The 14,534-nt window shown below is 45.2% G+C and overlaps 1 protein-coding gene across 1 annotated transcript in view; it reads right to left on the bottom strand.

Moving 5' to 3' along the window:
• Nucleotides 1-14,534, bottom strand: part of LOC119388189 (mediator of RNA polymerase II transcription subunit 12-like protein) — a 125,523-nt gene that overhangs the window by 84,955 nt on the left and 26,034 nt on the right. The window contains exons 15-20 of the mRNA XM_049413857.1: nt 13,318-13,730; nt 11,471-11,579; nt 4,545-4,912; nt 3,758-3,997; nt 2,839-3,002; nt 726-834 (exon numbers count right to left, since the gene is read on the bottom strand). Coding sequence (XP_049269814.1) covers nt 726-834; nt 2,839-3,002; nt 3,758-3,997; nt 4,545-4,912; nt 11,471-11,579; nt 13,318-13,730 — 1,403 coding nt within the window. The remainder of the gene's footprint in view (nt 1-725; nt 835-2,838; nt 3,003-3,757; nt 3,998-4,544; nt 4,913-11,470; nt 11,580-13,317; nt 13,731-14,534) is intronic.

Genomic DNA, 14,534 nt, shown 5'->3' with positions numbered 1-14,534 from the left:
GCGAGGCCTATTGTTCCGCACTCCTCTGGCTCTGTTGTCGGGCTGCTCTCGAGGTAGTTTTCGTGAGGGGACACGCGCTTAACAGGTTTAACCCATACAGAGGCACCCACATACTTTCAATCTCTACCGCGCGCGGGGCCCCGATTTGAAAACCGCGCTGTGAACGTCACCACAGCTTGAGTGCACGTGGTCTTTGACGCTTTCCCGCATGGGGCGCCAGTTTCTTGTGGTTTTTAGGCGGGCGTTTTGAAGTGATGCTAAAATGGTCACAATTAACTACACTAGAATTAGTTGTACGATACGCTAGAGCATCTACGATTTAATTTAGAGATTACCAGACACAAAGCTACAAATTACAGCAAAAAAGTCACCAACAAAAATTTCGCTGTCAGGGGTCCTTTAACAAAACAAGTTGCGCGGCTAGTTGGTGATACATTCTTACTCAAAATATTCTAGCGCTGCTTTTGACGAGGACCGAAGTAGCACTGGAATATTTTAAGAGTGCAAGAAGTGATCACACGCAAGTTAGCAGCACATTTACAGGAGTGCAGTGCCGCACAGCACTCAATACGTCAAATATGGATGTGTATTGCAGTTCGATATACAATATACATGCAGTGTGATGCTACACTTTCACATGGGATTTCCAAGAGGATGTTACAACTGTTTGATGTAGCAAGTAATTCCATACATCCGGGTTCGACTGTACACACGGTGTTCCTCACCTTGAGGTAGGAGCATGAAGAGTACAGGTCATGCAGGTAGCACAGTATGCAGCGTTCTGCAGAACTGCATTCCGCAGGGTTGGCAACATTCTTCACTAGCTTGCACAAACTGTAGAATAAAATTAATTTAACACACCTAAAGAGATCATAGAACCATTTTTTTTAACAGAGTAACTAAAACTTATGTTATCATTAGGCAGTACTGCTTTCTCAGCCTTATATTATTCCTGTGCATGCAGCTTGGAGCCCGAAGTTTCATGCAAGAGGCTTTCTTTCAAACTTTTGAAACAGCACTCTTTTTTTTAATCGAAGTATACAGTGGAATCTCTGCTATGAACATGGTTGATCCAAATTCTGTGACAATATAAATTTTAGCAATGTCCCGGACCTACGTTATACAAAATACACTAAGATTCGATCTTATATGAATAGTTTTTCTATCCATCATCGGTGTTATGAACACACGAGCCATTGGGATAACAGAAAGCAGGCCAGGGCATCTAGTCTCACACAGAGTGCGCACAGTGCTGCCACTGGCCCTTCTATCTACCTCTGCCTCTAGTCTCTGTCAGCCCAGCGGTAGCGAGAAGTAAGGAGAGAAGGAAAGGAGCCAAGCGCGCATTCATTTAGGCAAACTCCGTCAAGGGTCTTTCTCTTTTTTTTTTTTCTTTTTTTGCACACAGAGTCCTGTTAGTGGGCCGTCCTCGCCAGCGACCATTGGCTCATTGGCGTGCTGGTAGGCTAGGGCATCACCGCCACCGGTAACTCGAAGTGTGTAACCTCAAAACCTGGATTGCTTCACCTTTTTTGTATTGCTGCAAAACATGCCACCAGGCAGTTTAATAAGCTAGAATAGAATTTGACAAAGCTTCACTATGACCTCTGGCAACTGTTTACATCAAAGTATTAATTTTCGTGCGCAAAAAAGTGCACACGCACCGCAACAGTGATGCCCCCTTGGCAGTCTGAAGCCCATGTCAGCTTCTCAACAAGCTATACTGCAGACGAATTTTCTCCAGCTGCTAACTTTTAAAGCTGAACTAATATATTGTTTCCACTAATGATGACATTATGAGCTTGTATTCTCAAAACAGGATTAAAGGAGCACTGACACGAAAATTTTGCATCTTGTTTTTTCTGTTGCGATAAGTAGTCAACGACCCACTTATCACAACTGGAAAGCTCATTTGCTCGAGCGCGCGACCGTTAATTATTTGGAGACGGTTTTATAGCGCCCAGTCGCAGTTTCGGTTTCAGAGAGCGCCGAGGGAGGCGGGACCCAGAGTGGTGGTGTGCGTGAGCACACAAAACCGCTCCGGGACTCTTTTCGACAACTCTTTTCAACGAAGGCTTCCTGGGGTGCTGCTACAATGCCCTCTGAGACGTTGTAAATATGCGTGACCCCCCCCCCCCAAGATGCACTGCCGAGGCGAGGACACCAGCCTTTGTACTCCTGTGCAAGTCTCCCCTTCTTTCCGTTGAAAAGGTCTGCTAGGAGACAGTGGGAGAGAGCGCATGCAACAATCGTGGCAGCCAACACAAACTCGTGACGCAGGTGGCCGTTGGTTGTTTACAAGGACACCAAAGGCGTGTTTCGCATGGAGTGGCGCGACGCGCACTTTAAACATGATTTTAAATATGTTCTAGGCTATGTTATCCGTTGACGTTTCGTAGATGATGCGTGTGTGTCCACACAAATCCATCCCACAGGTTATCTCGCCTTTGAAATTTTGTGTCAGTGCTCCTTTAAGAACTCTGAACATTACATGAACCCTGCCGCTAAGCAGAGCAGTGCAAGAGCAGGTGTTGCTACATCGTCTACGGTCTCGAAAGAAAAACGGTACCAGCACATTGCCTTTTAGGTAGTGCCGAATAAAAATCACCTGTGTACTGAGAGCTACACAAATCAAAGCACAAACTGATATCAACAAGCAAACATGTTAGAACATAACTGGCAAAAACCCAACGCCGTAAAAGTAAATTTTTCAGAAATTACACAGCAACTGCACAGAACGGAAGGAAGGCTTTAGTCATGTGAGCAGTGCACCATCTGCTACAATCGATACGACAGCTATAGTGACATCCCCTCAACAAGTCTTGCAGATGTACTGACCTTTCACAAGCTTGTAAAGTATAATCTTGGCATACAAGCAGGCAGCAATGGTACCTATAAAACAGGCCTACAATGTACAAGCCTAGAGATGTTGCATATGATCCACTAAGAGTAGAACCCTTCTGTGCAAGCTGGTTCTCAACTTCAACGAGCTCTTTCAGCAACTGAAACGAGACACAAAATAAGGCAATCATTTCTTTGATACAGCAGATAGCAGCAGGACATCATTTAAGTCAAATCCTGAATGTATGCTACCTCAGTTATAGCAATATATTTACTGTAAGTAAAACACTGAGTGGCATACTTTCCAAGCAGCACAGTAGAAATTTTCAAAAATATTTTTCTGAAACCTTATGACTTTGTTATTCATACCAATCACTTAGTTGTAAAGATCTCACACAGTAATGCTTGCAATATAGCCAAGACATCAGACATCCTTCACTGCACAGGTAATCTCATTGTAATGCCAAAACAAGCACTAAGTTACTAAAGAGCTTTGGAATGAAAATAGTTTCGCTGAAAAAGAACTTCAAATAAATGTTGTAGCCCATTTCTGACTGACCCCCCCCCCCCCACCTTTTCTAATTCTGCCACTTTTACGTCCAAGGAATCTGGTTATATTAAATCTGAATGGGCAATGTCAACTTTTATTGTATTAGAAATGACTTCAGCTCTCTAATGTGTGCTTCCCCACCACAAAAATTACTTACATTGACAACAAGCAGCATTTCTTCCTTAGGAAAAGATCAACTGAGAATTTGAATAGGTCACAGTACTATGAGCCTTACCAACTGGCCCAAAGTAGTATTGTCCTAAAGTTGAGTAGGCCATGGCGTGCAAACCAAGCAATATGACTAGATAAAGCTGAAGTGAAGAAGCATCATGTGAATGGCTAGATGCAGAGAGAGGACATATTCACCTGAAGGCCAAACTTGATCAAGCCATGAATGTTGAAGGACAGCTCCATAAGGTCAAAGAGAAAGGCAATGTAGTCAACAAGAGGCAGGTGATTCGAGGATCCTGCAGCAAAGCCAGCCAACATCTCCACCACTGATGCAGCACATGTCTGGGCAACCACATGTTGGTCAAAATACGAAAGGGACTGGAATCTTGCCGTGACTGCCTCAAAGTTGAAACCCTCACGAGCATGCCGTTTGACCTAAATGAAAAAAAAAAAAAGAAAGCACAGCAGAATTCAAACTTACACATAGAAGATATTAAACTTGTTGCCATTTACAAAATGTACTAGCAGACCTGCGTTCAAGGATGTGATATTACAAAAGTGGCAAGTCTACATCACTGAAATTTAGTTATGGCTAGCCTTGGAGCCTTCATTATAGCAAACATTCAGAAAAATGAACAATTTGCCACAATCCCCTGAAGTTTGTTGTATTGACATTCGTTGTAATTGAGTACTCCAGGCTAAACCTTTCTGTCAAATTACATCTGCACACAGGGCATTTATGTTCATGAAAACAGGTGATAACAAACAGTCCAAAATTTCGGAAAATGCTGCGTGGTGAACAGCATAGATGACAGGGTGAGAAAGAAAGAAAGGAATCAGTCTTCAAAAACGAGAATTGTTCTGTGTCATCCCAGCACATCTGTTCAGTGTTCTTGTGCTTTTTACTAAGCCATTCACTAACCAAAAAGTCTAACTTACAATCTCAGAAAGTCAGAACTTCAAAACACTGCATGGAATTCACCTTTCCCCCGTCAGCGATGTCCATCGATGCCTTCTTGGCAAACAGCTTCTGTATTTCCTTGGTGACCTTCTTGAGTGCATGCCGTGCCTCGTCACGAATCTTTCCCACACCGTAGAGCAGAATGTGCCGTTGGTTGCAGTCATGAGACCAGAGACCCCCTTCCTCCTGAGGCAGAGGGAAGTGTGTGGTGTACTGCAGGTGCCGCAGGGGCCAGTTGGGACTCCGTACACCACTCCCTGGAGTCCCACTGACACCCGAGGCCCCACCACCTGGCTGGGAACCTGCACCCCCACCCGCTGGAGTCTCGGCCATGGGTGTGGTAGGGCCTTGGAGGGAGCCCCCTTCTTCCTTGTCCGAGCCTACGGAATCTGCAGAGGGGAGCGGCCAGACAGAACAGCAAGCATGACAAAACTTGATAATGCAAGCACATGAGAAGAGTGAATGCCTCTATTAAATTCTACCGGACCACTGCCAGTGCTTTCAATTGGGCCCCTCAAACAGCACCAAATAGCAGCTATGGTAGGAACAACCTACAAACAATTCTATGGCTGCATTTCCAGCACTTGGCATCCCTGTCAGGGGTCATTGCCCCAAACAGGCACCCGTCACAATCTGACGAAGTGACAAGTGAAGTATGGTGTGCAGTCAAATCCCGCTACACTCAAACCTCATTATAACAAAGTCACATCTGCCCCGAAAATAACTTCGTTATATCCAAAAATTCGTTATAAACGTTTATTTGTAACACTGTAGCTATGAAGAGACTATTCTTCATTTACTTCGTTATAACCAATAATTCGTTATATCCGTGTTCGTTATACCGAGGTTTGAGTGTACAACAAAATTGACGGGACGCGCGAAAAAGTTCGTTGTCGCAGAATTTCGTTGCAGCGAAATTTCATCTATAGACCACAAAAGTTAGCAAGATCTGATGATCCAATGACTCGTCCTATGGTCCTGGCAAGCGCATGCACTGTCCTTAGCATTTAACTCTCGCTAACTCGGACGTACTTGGCCGCACACCGAGTGAATATATTTTCTCGTGTAGAACACGCACAAAATATACAGAAAATTTAGCGCTAAACTCGGGGTGCGGGTTATACGCGAATTTCGGTGCGCAAGTTGGCTTCACGGTAATGCAAGGAAGGTGGCTTTGCGTCAATACGCGAGTTACACACGTGGGTTATACGCGAGCAAATACTATATGCAGGCTACCCTCAAAGTGCGCCGAGCACGTAGCGCCGCGAAGGAGCGTGCCAAAGTTCGCTAGAGGCTAACTGAAAACGAAGTGCCAAAGCTCCGCACTACCACAGTCATAAGCGAGCGAAAGGAAAGCCGAAACGCTTCGGGCCATTTTACGACATGCCTTTAATCTTCCTTCCGGTGTGTTAGCCGCGTAATTGAGCACATTCGCTATCGATGATCGCGACGATAGCGACCGCAGTTTTCTGTGCAGCGGCTGCGGCAAACGGTAGTTCCGTTTTCAATCTGAGCGCGATGGCCATGCGTGTGCCTTCAGAACTGCATCGTTGCTATCTCTGATCGCGTCTACCGTGGTTTTGACTGCAGCATTGCTTTGAGTCGATGCGCGTACTTTCGTGGTCGCCCATGATCGCATTGACACGACCGCATTTGTGTTCGCAGCAGTTGCGGCAAATGTATAATTAGGCTTGGACTAGGTGCGCGCTGGCCACGCGTGTGCCTTCAAAATGCCGTGGATGTCATTCACGATCACAGGGCTTGTGAAGACGAGCAGTAGTTTTGTTTTGAGTGCTACGTCAAAACAATGGCGGGAGTTCTTGAGGAACAATTCCTCCACGGCCAGCACGCTCATCAAACCCCTTGGCAGCATCATGGCGGATGGATCATCTGTCGCCGAGTAATTTACGAATGTTTACACGAATAATTTACCGGGATGTGCGTGTGGTGGCAGAAAGCATGTCTCTCATGAAGACACAGGTCTTGCAATGCGGCCCTAACGCATTGCAAGATTCGTGTAAAGCGCGAGACAGATGGTACGATTTTCCATGCGATGCGACGTCCGACGCGGCGGTGGGAAAACCGGAATGGTGACATTTCATAGCATCGGACAGCCACCATTCCGGCTGCCCCACCGCCGCGTCGACCGTCGCATCGCATGGAAAATCGTACCGTCTGTCTCGCGCTTAACGCATCGCTCTGGCAACGAGAAATGGTCGAGTTTCCAGCAGAATTTCGCGGCAAACCTAGGCCAAGCTCCTTTTCCCTATGTGGTGGCACTCGCGAAAACTTCGTTCAAGCGGAAATACCCAGAAAAAGTATTCATTGTGACGAGACATTTTTCGCATTGTTTTCTATTACGGGGAATCGAAAATTATTTGTTGTGGCGGAAATTTCGTTGTAGCGATATTCGTTATAGCGGGATTCGACTGTACTGGTATAGGTTAGCATGACGTCTGTACAGAAAAACAAAGGGGAAACTGTGGTCACTGTTACGATGACTCCACCAGGAGGGCACTGCAATCAATCGACGTGCCTAGCGCACAACATTTAAATATTGAAACGCAACTTTCTGCATTTACTGAATAAAATGGTCATGTAACACAATTGAAACTAAGATAATATGCAAAAAAAAATAACAACATACCATTAAGATGCATTATTGCAATAAATCATGCTGCTTCTGCATGCTTGCTGTTCTGATTCCAGACAGAAAAAGAAGGTGCTCCTCTGTTCATTCCATACATGTGCATGCCTGTTCGGTTGTCACAGTATGTTGAAGATATATGCGGCAAAACACACGAGGAGGTCCAGAAGGACTACTTTTCCTACATCAGCCGGACCGCACAAGCATCCCTTCAGTGCATCAACCAGAAGAGTGGTCGCCAAGTTTTACAAAAGAAAAAAATAATGCTCATGATGATTGCTGCTAAATTTGGGTATTTCGCTCCACAAAGGGCAATAACGTGTAGGATTACAGTTAAACGTTCCTGCAATATATTCAATCTGACGAAGCCCAATGTTGATGTTCTAATCGTACTGCAAGAAACACAATGCGTAAAAAAGCAAACTTTTGCAAACGCTCCGCTTCTCCTGCATGCACACACAAAAAAATCCGCATATGCAGCAAAAAAAAAAAACAGCAGAGAGCAATCAGAAATTTCCACACCGACATGCATGACTAACAAAGCAACTGTAGCCACCAATCCCAGAGGCCCTGTACCTCCGCCTACAAAAAATGACTCCATGCTGCAGCAAGCATGAGGCTGCTGTAGACCGATGTGCTCAAGCACTTCAGGCTGTCATTAACGACGTTTTCGGCTACATACGACAAACTGCCCTATTCCGGTACACTATTAGCAAACTGTCTTCTTCATTCAAGAGGCGGCACTGACATTTATTTTATACAATCGAGAAAGACATTCAAGTCAAGCAACATGTGAATAGAAAGATTAGGATACTCACGGTTCTTGCTATCACTTCCAATTCAACGGGATCTCAGAACATCACTTAATGAAGTCTTATGCTTCCGAGTAAGTGATGTTAAAATTTTATAAGCTGCTACACCGAGACAGCAAGAAATAGAAACCTTCAGCAGAAGATAACATCTTCAGCCCCTGTTCAACAGCTCCAGCAGTTATAAATGCTCCTGAAGATATAAGGTTCTCACTGTTCTTTATGTTCAATTCTATTTTTCTCCCGACATTTCTTCCACAACTATACAATACTGTCACATGGAATGAGCAGCAAAATGAGCATTCCAGTAAAACAGATAAGGCAGAATGTACCAAAATCAAGCTGACAACTAAGAAAGGCACCCTCTGCACATTCTGTTGCTGCCAGCCTTTCATAGAAAAGCCAAATGCATTTGTTTTAGCCTGGTAACAGGCATGCCACATGCTGGAAGAACAAGGGACAAGTGATACAGTTAAACCTGGATGTAACGAACCTCTACTTAACGAATTTTCCATGGTCATCATTCATTATTTTGAGCAGTAGATCTGCTGAAAATTCGGATAAATAATGTGTAACTTTTGCAATTGCTAAAAAAAGACAAGTGGCGATCGCGAGAGGAACGCATGCAAGCGCAGTGAACCACAGCAGTCGATCCGGTGTGCCGCGATGATGATATCATGATGATGAAAGTCGCTAGCTCCCCTGACGTCACTCTGTGGCAGATCCGAGTTTCTTTCCCTTTTTTTTTTCACTTACGCATCAAGACACCAGGTGTCGCTGTTGTGCGTACCTGATTTTGTTTGCTTTTTTATGCTTTTGCGTGTTTTGTTGTTGTTGCATCATGTGTGAGTAGACGCGACGCGAGCCTTAACGCAAGTGTCAACGTCACCATTGTGTACTGCGCGTTTCTCACAGTGACTGTTCGCTTCGAAAATGAGTTCAGCGAGAAAGCACAAAGTTTTGTCTTTCGAGGACAAGCTGTCGATCGTCAATATGGTCGCCACTGGCGTGAAGAAGAAGAATGTCGCTGTGCGATTCAACATTCCTGCCAGCACTCTGTCGACTATCTTGAGTGCGAAAGACAGCATCCGCAGTGCAGTAGAGTCGGGCACAAGCTTGAAGAAAAAAAGAATGAAGTCGTCAATGTACACCGATGTGGACAAAGCCGTGCTAACGTGGTTTTTGGACACACGTGCTCGAAATGTGCCCATAAGCGGCGCCATCCTACAACAAAAAGCGAAGGATTTTGCTTGCATCCTGGGCCTCGACGACTTCAAAGCTAGCAATAGCTGGCTGCAAGGATTTAAGAGCCGAAACGGAGTCGTCAGGAAGATCATTCGCAGTGAGTCGCCTCTGCCGACAGCGATGCTTGTGCATCGTGGGTGGCCAAGGAGCTGCCTGGCATTTTGAGCCGCTACGAGGCAGCTGACATTCATCACCATCATCATCATCATCATCATAAGCCTGTCTACGCCCACTGCAGGGCAAAGGCCTCTCCCATGTTCCGCCAATCAACCCGGTCCTGTGCTTTCTCCTGCCACGTTATACCTGCAAACTTCTTAATCTCATCTACCCACCTAATTTTCTGTCTCCCCCTCACGCGTTTGCCATCTCTTAGAATCCAGTCAGTTACCCTTAATGACCACTGGTTATCCTGCCGACGTGCTACTTGCCCGGCCCATATCCATTTCTTCTTCTTGATTTCAACTATGATATCCTTAACCCGCGTATGTTTCCTGACCCACTCTGCTTTCTTCCTGTCTCTTAAGGTTACAACTATCATTTTCCTTTCCATCGCTCGCTGCATCGTCCTCAATTTAAGTTGAACCCTCTTTATGAGTCTCCAGGTTTCTGCTCCGTAGGTAAGTACCGGTAAGATGCAACAGTTATATACCTTCCTCTTGAGGGATAGTGGTAGACTACCATTCATGATTTGATAATGCTTGCCGAATGAGCCCCATCCCATCCTTATTCTTCTAGTTATTTCACTCTCATGGTTCGGCTCCGCGGTTACTACCTGTCCTAAGTAGACGTACTCCTTTACAACTTCCAGTGTCTCGCCACCTATCACAAAGCGCTGTTCTATGCCAAGATTGTTCCACGTTACTTTAGTTTTATTAGATGCTGCCTAATCGCACGCTGGCGCTTAAAGGAGAAGACTGCCACAGAGGCAAGCAAAGAAAACTCCGCGTGACGGCTTTGCTTTGCGCCAACAGTGATGACAGTGACAAATGGGTCCCGCTGGTTACCGGGAAAAGCGCCCGGCCCAGATGCTTCAAGGGAACGAAGCGAATTCCGGTAAAGTATGTGGCCAATTCAAAGACGTGGATCTCGCCGGCGATCTTTTCCGATTGGCTGAAAGACTTCAGCGAAGACATCAAGTGACAAGGCTGCCAAATCTGTTCGCTCCTGGACGATTGCTCTGCGCACCACGTTGATGGCCTTCAGCTCTCAAACATAGAGTTGATATATTTTCCTCCCAATTGCACATCCCTGATACAGCCACTGGACAAGGGAATACTCAACAGCTTCAAGTGCTGCTACCACCATCGTGTGATAGAAAAGGTTCTTCTGGACATCCGTTTTGAACGGCAAACAACGATAAACATCTATTAAGCCGTTGAGATGATTGCCGTGTCGTGGCAAGAAGTTGCAGCTCAGACAGTTTCAAATTGCTTTGCCAAGGCCCAAATAAATATCACTGAAGCTGGAATCTGCGACGATAAAAAGGAGCCTGCAAAGCCAGTGGGTGTAACTGAATTGTGGGATGCACTGTGTGTTAATGGGGGAGTGCCCAACGATGTCGAACTTGGCGTATTTTTGTTTGCTGACAATGGCGCCGTATGTACTGAAGAAATGTTAGATGCGGCCCTGGTTGAAATGATGCAAGATCGTGGTCATGACGAAGGTGCATCAGGGAAAGATCCACTGTTTGCCACGTCTACCGTGAAGGAAGTGACGGACGCGTTGAACGTCTTGCATCGTGCCACCGGCGCACAGGATGATGAAGTTGCATTTCATGAATTAACTTCCTTGGAGCGCCGCTTGATGTCACCATATATGAAGAAAACACAAGCCAAAATCACGCACCTTTTTTTTTCTTCTGAATAAATTTGAGAGGTGAGGTCTTCTGAAGTGATGTCCGTCTCATTTTGGTTTTGTTTTGCATGATATTTGCCGATTTTCATATGAAACTGCATGTAACGAAAACCTGTACATAAAGAAATAGTGCCGACATTCGTTAATTTCGTTACATCCGGGTTAACTGCATGACCAATGTAAACCCACAGAGGTTCCTCCAAATGACAACTGCACATGGTGCCACTTAATTCTCTTTATCAAAAGTAGCAAACTACAATGTAATTTAGTGGCACAATTTTCATCGAAATGACCCGAATTTTAAAGAAATACCACCTCACTGTCACGGTGTCACCTGAAACGTAATATTCATCATCCGATATTATACTCAAGGTGATCCTTGCTTTACTTACCAGGTTGGTCACTCATGTTCTGCTGGCCTTCTTTGATGCGTTGCAAGATGTTATCCAGGTCAGCATCCAGTCCCGCATCATCCATGTCCATCTGAACACCCCAGCCAACCTATTCGAAAATTAGACGTCAGGCCCACAGTATTAAAGGAGTACTGACACGAATTTAAAAAATACTCGGATTGTCGCTCTAAATAAAAATACTGGTGTCGAGAAACCTAAAACAAGTATTGTGGTGCCTGGGAATGCATCGTATATATTTTAATTAACGCTACCTTAAAAAGACACTTTCGGTTTCGATATCGAGGGGGTGGCTTCTCAGTGACGTTTCATAGCAGTGTGACGTCACGGTGATACAGAAACTAGCGGCAAATCCGTCATCTGCTCGTGGTGCACATAAACAACGATGAATGAATTGTCGTCCAGTGACCCTGACAGTGATTTCTACGATTTAGGCTGCATGCAGGACACAGAACTCGAAAACTCGGGGGAACTGCCTTGACTCGTCGGGATAATGTCCATTGCAGTGGGGCTGGCTTGCAGATGCTCATCGACGAAAACTTCAAAGTCAAATTAAAATATTTTATACGTATTCTCCGGCTCTGGTTGTGGACAGTGTTGACACTGCATACCAAGGAAACGAAAAATGTCCCTTTTGCGATGTCTCAAAGTCGTGCCAGCACTCCTTTAATCTAGGGTAGTACGGAACATTTTCTCTCGTTTTCGTTTTTCTTTTATTCGAAAGTTTGCCCAACAGCATGCACAATTAAATATATCAGTGTAGCGCGGTTTCCGCGATATACATCAACAGTACTCTATCATTGGGCCCATAGAGCCACGAATCATAGTCCAATGGTCTTGTTGGATGAAGGCCCACTGTTTTCAACTTTTTTAGAGGAATTATTATGCCACCTGCTGCTGTTGTAAAGCTAGAACCACATATGGCGGCCTGTCAGGTCCATTTAAGTTCAATGCTCCTATATATACAATTCCTCCACAAATGGGAATATATATGCAAAATACTGATAGTTGGCTTTCCATACCTGCCAACCTAGGGACGTTCGGAGATCGCTAAGAAAATCTTGCTGATCAGTATTGATGGGCCAGCAGTAATGTAGTGCTATCGTTGCAATCATCGATAGTGACTACACAGTTCCGAAGGCAAGTGGCTAACACAGCGGAAGATTAAAGGGAATAAATTCGTAAAAAGGCACGAAGTGTTTCGGCTTTACTGTCATTCGCTTATGACTATGGTGGTGCAGACTCAGGCATTTAGTTTTCGGTTGGCCTGCAGCAAAGCTACGACACACGCACTTGCAGGGTTCTGTGCTCAGCATGCTCCGAGGGTCGTCTGAATAAGTAACACTGTGTGTGGCCAAATACGTCAGACTTAGCTAGAATTCAATGCAAAGAACAATGCTTTCCACAACCGAAGGACTGGTCATGATCACCAGATTTTCCTAACTTCTTTGGTCTATACAAGAAATTTCGCTGCAACGAAATTCCACGACAACGAACATTTTCATGTGTCCTGTCAATTTCATTGTGATGGGATTTGATTGTAGTCGAAGTTATGACCAAGCGTAATGACAAAGAGCTGTAACGGAGCTTGGGCCCTTGTGCTTGGCCACCGCGAGGAAGAGAAAGACAACGTTAGAATAGAACAGCCGGCCTAGCAAACGGCCATTGTGTCTATTTCTCCTTACAATTAATTGAAATACTTCTCGGTAAAGAGTACAAAAAGTCACCCAAAAGATTGCCATACCAAATACTGCTTGTATCTGTGAAAAACCAAACTAGCCACAAAAGCTATTTTGAGTACCATATGTGAGATATGTGCAAGTACCCACCTCATGTTTCACTGCACCCGGCTCGAACATATGCAGCGAGTCAGCCTGACGAGAAGGCTCCCCAAGATTCCCAATGCCCAATTCACCCAATCCTAGACCCATGGACATGCCACCAGTGTTTCCAGGGTTGCTGGCACTCCCATGGCTAGGTGAGGGGCCCAGGTTGGGATCAAGGAAACCTGTGAGTGACGGTTCAGGTGATGGAGCACGCGGGGCACCACCAACGCTGCCTGCTCCCGTTCCCATGACACTCGGCAGACCGGCACCCCCTGGTGGGTAACTGGCAAAGTAACCCCGCGAGATCAGGGTGCACATGTAGGCATCGTGGGAGAACACATCACAGTGGATCAGCTCGGCAAACAGCAGCACAAGGTTGGCAAAGGCTGTCCGGTTCTCAGGAGATGGCTTGTCATCTGTGTCCAAGGATAAGAATGGAAGAAAAACTTTATCAGTTGTTCTTCTCTGTAAATGTGGTTGACCAGCAAAGCTGCTATGGCGATTGGTAGAGCTTTTACTGCCTATTTAGTAATTATGCGACATGTAATTACTAGGGGTGTGCGAATATTCGAAATTTCAAATATTTTTCTAATAGTGTTTGCTATTTCATTCAATTCGCACTGGAATTTTACTATTCGAACTATTCAAACTTCCCAAAAACAAATACAGTCAACGTCCAATTGAAAGTGACCCCTTCAGATTTTTAATATGCTTCACCTCATTACACTCTTGTATTGCGGCAAAGCAGCCTTTCAAGCTCCGTTACGGTCGAACTGTCAACACACAGTCAACGTCCGATTGGAAATGGTCCCTAGATTTTCAATATGCTTCACCTCATCACACCCCGCTATTGCGGCAAAGCTGCCTTTCAAGCTTCACTACGGTCGCAAATGTATTAACTCAAGAAAACGCTGGTTCCAACATGGAGATGAAAGATGTGGCAGAGGTGGGGGCTCAATTAATGCTGTTTTGGGCCTGAAATTTGGGCAGGAAGTCCGAAAAATCGGACGTCAAAGCTTTTTAGCATCCACAATTTCAGGTGTTCTTATATATAGACATCTACGAGGCAGATTTGGAACTCCGTACTTGAAAGGAGCACACCCTTGTCCGCCACATCAGTTGGGCTTCCACAGAAGTTGATAGAGGAGGAGGGGCTGAGGAAATGGCATCTTTGCTTTAACCTGACAACCCGTGTAAAGTGTTGTCAGCAACACTTTGGT

This window comes from Rhipicephalus sanguineus, chromosome 3, assembly GCF_013339695.2.
Source record: "Rhipicephalus sanguineus isolate Rsan-2018 chromosome 3, BIME_Rsan_1.4, whole genome shotgun sequence".
Taxonomy (NCBI): domain Eukaryota; kingdom Metazoa; phylum Arthropoda; class Arachnida; order Ixodida; family Ixodidae; genus Rhipicephalus; species Rhipicephalus sanguineus.
This window is presented reverse-complemented; position numbering and strand designations above follow the sequence as displayed.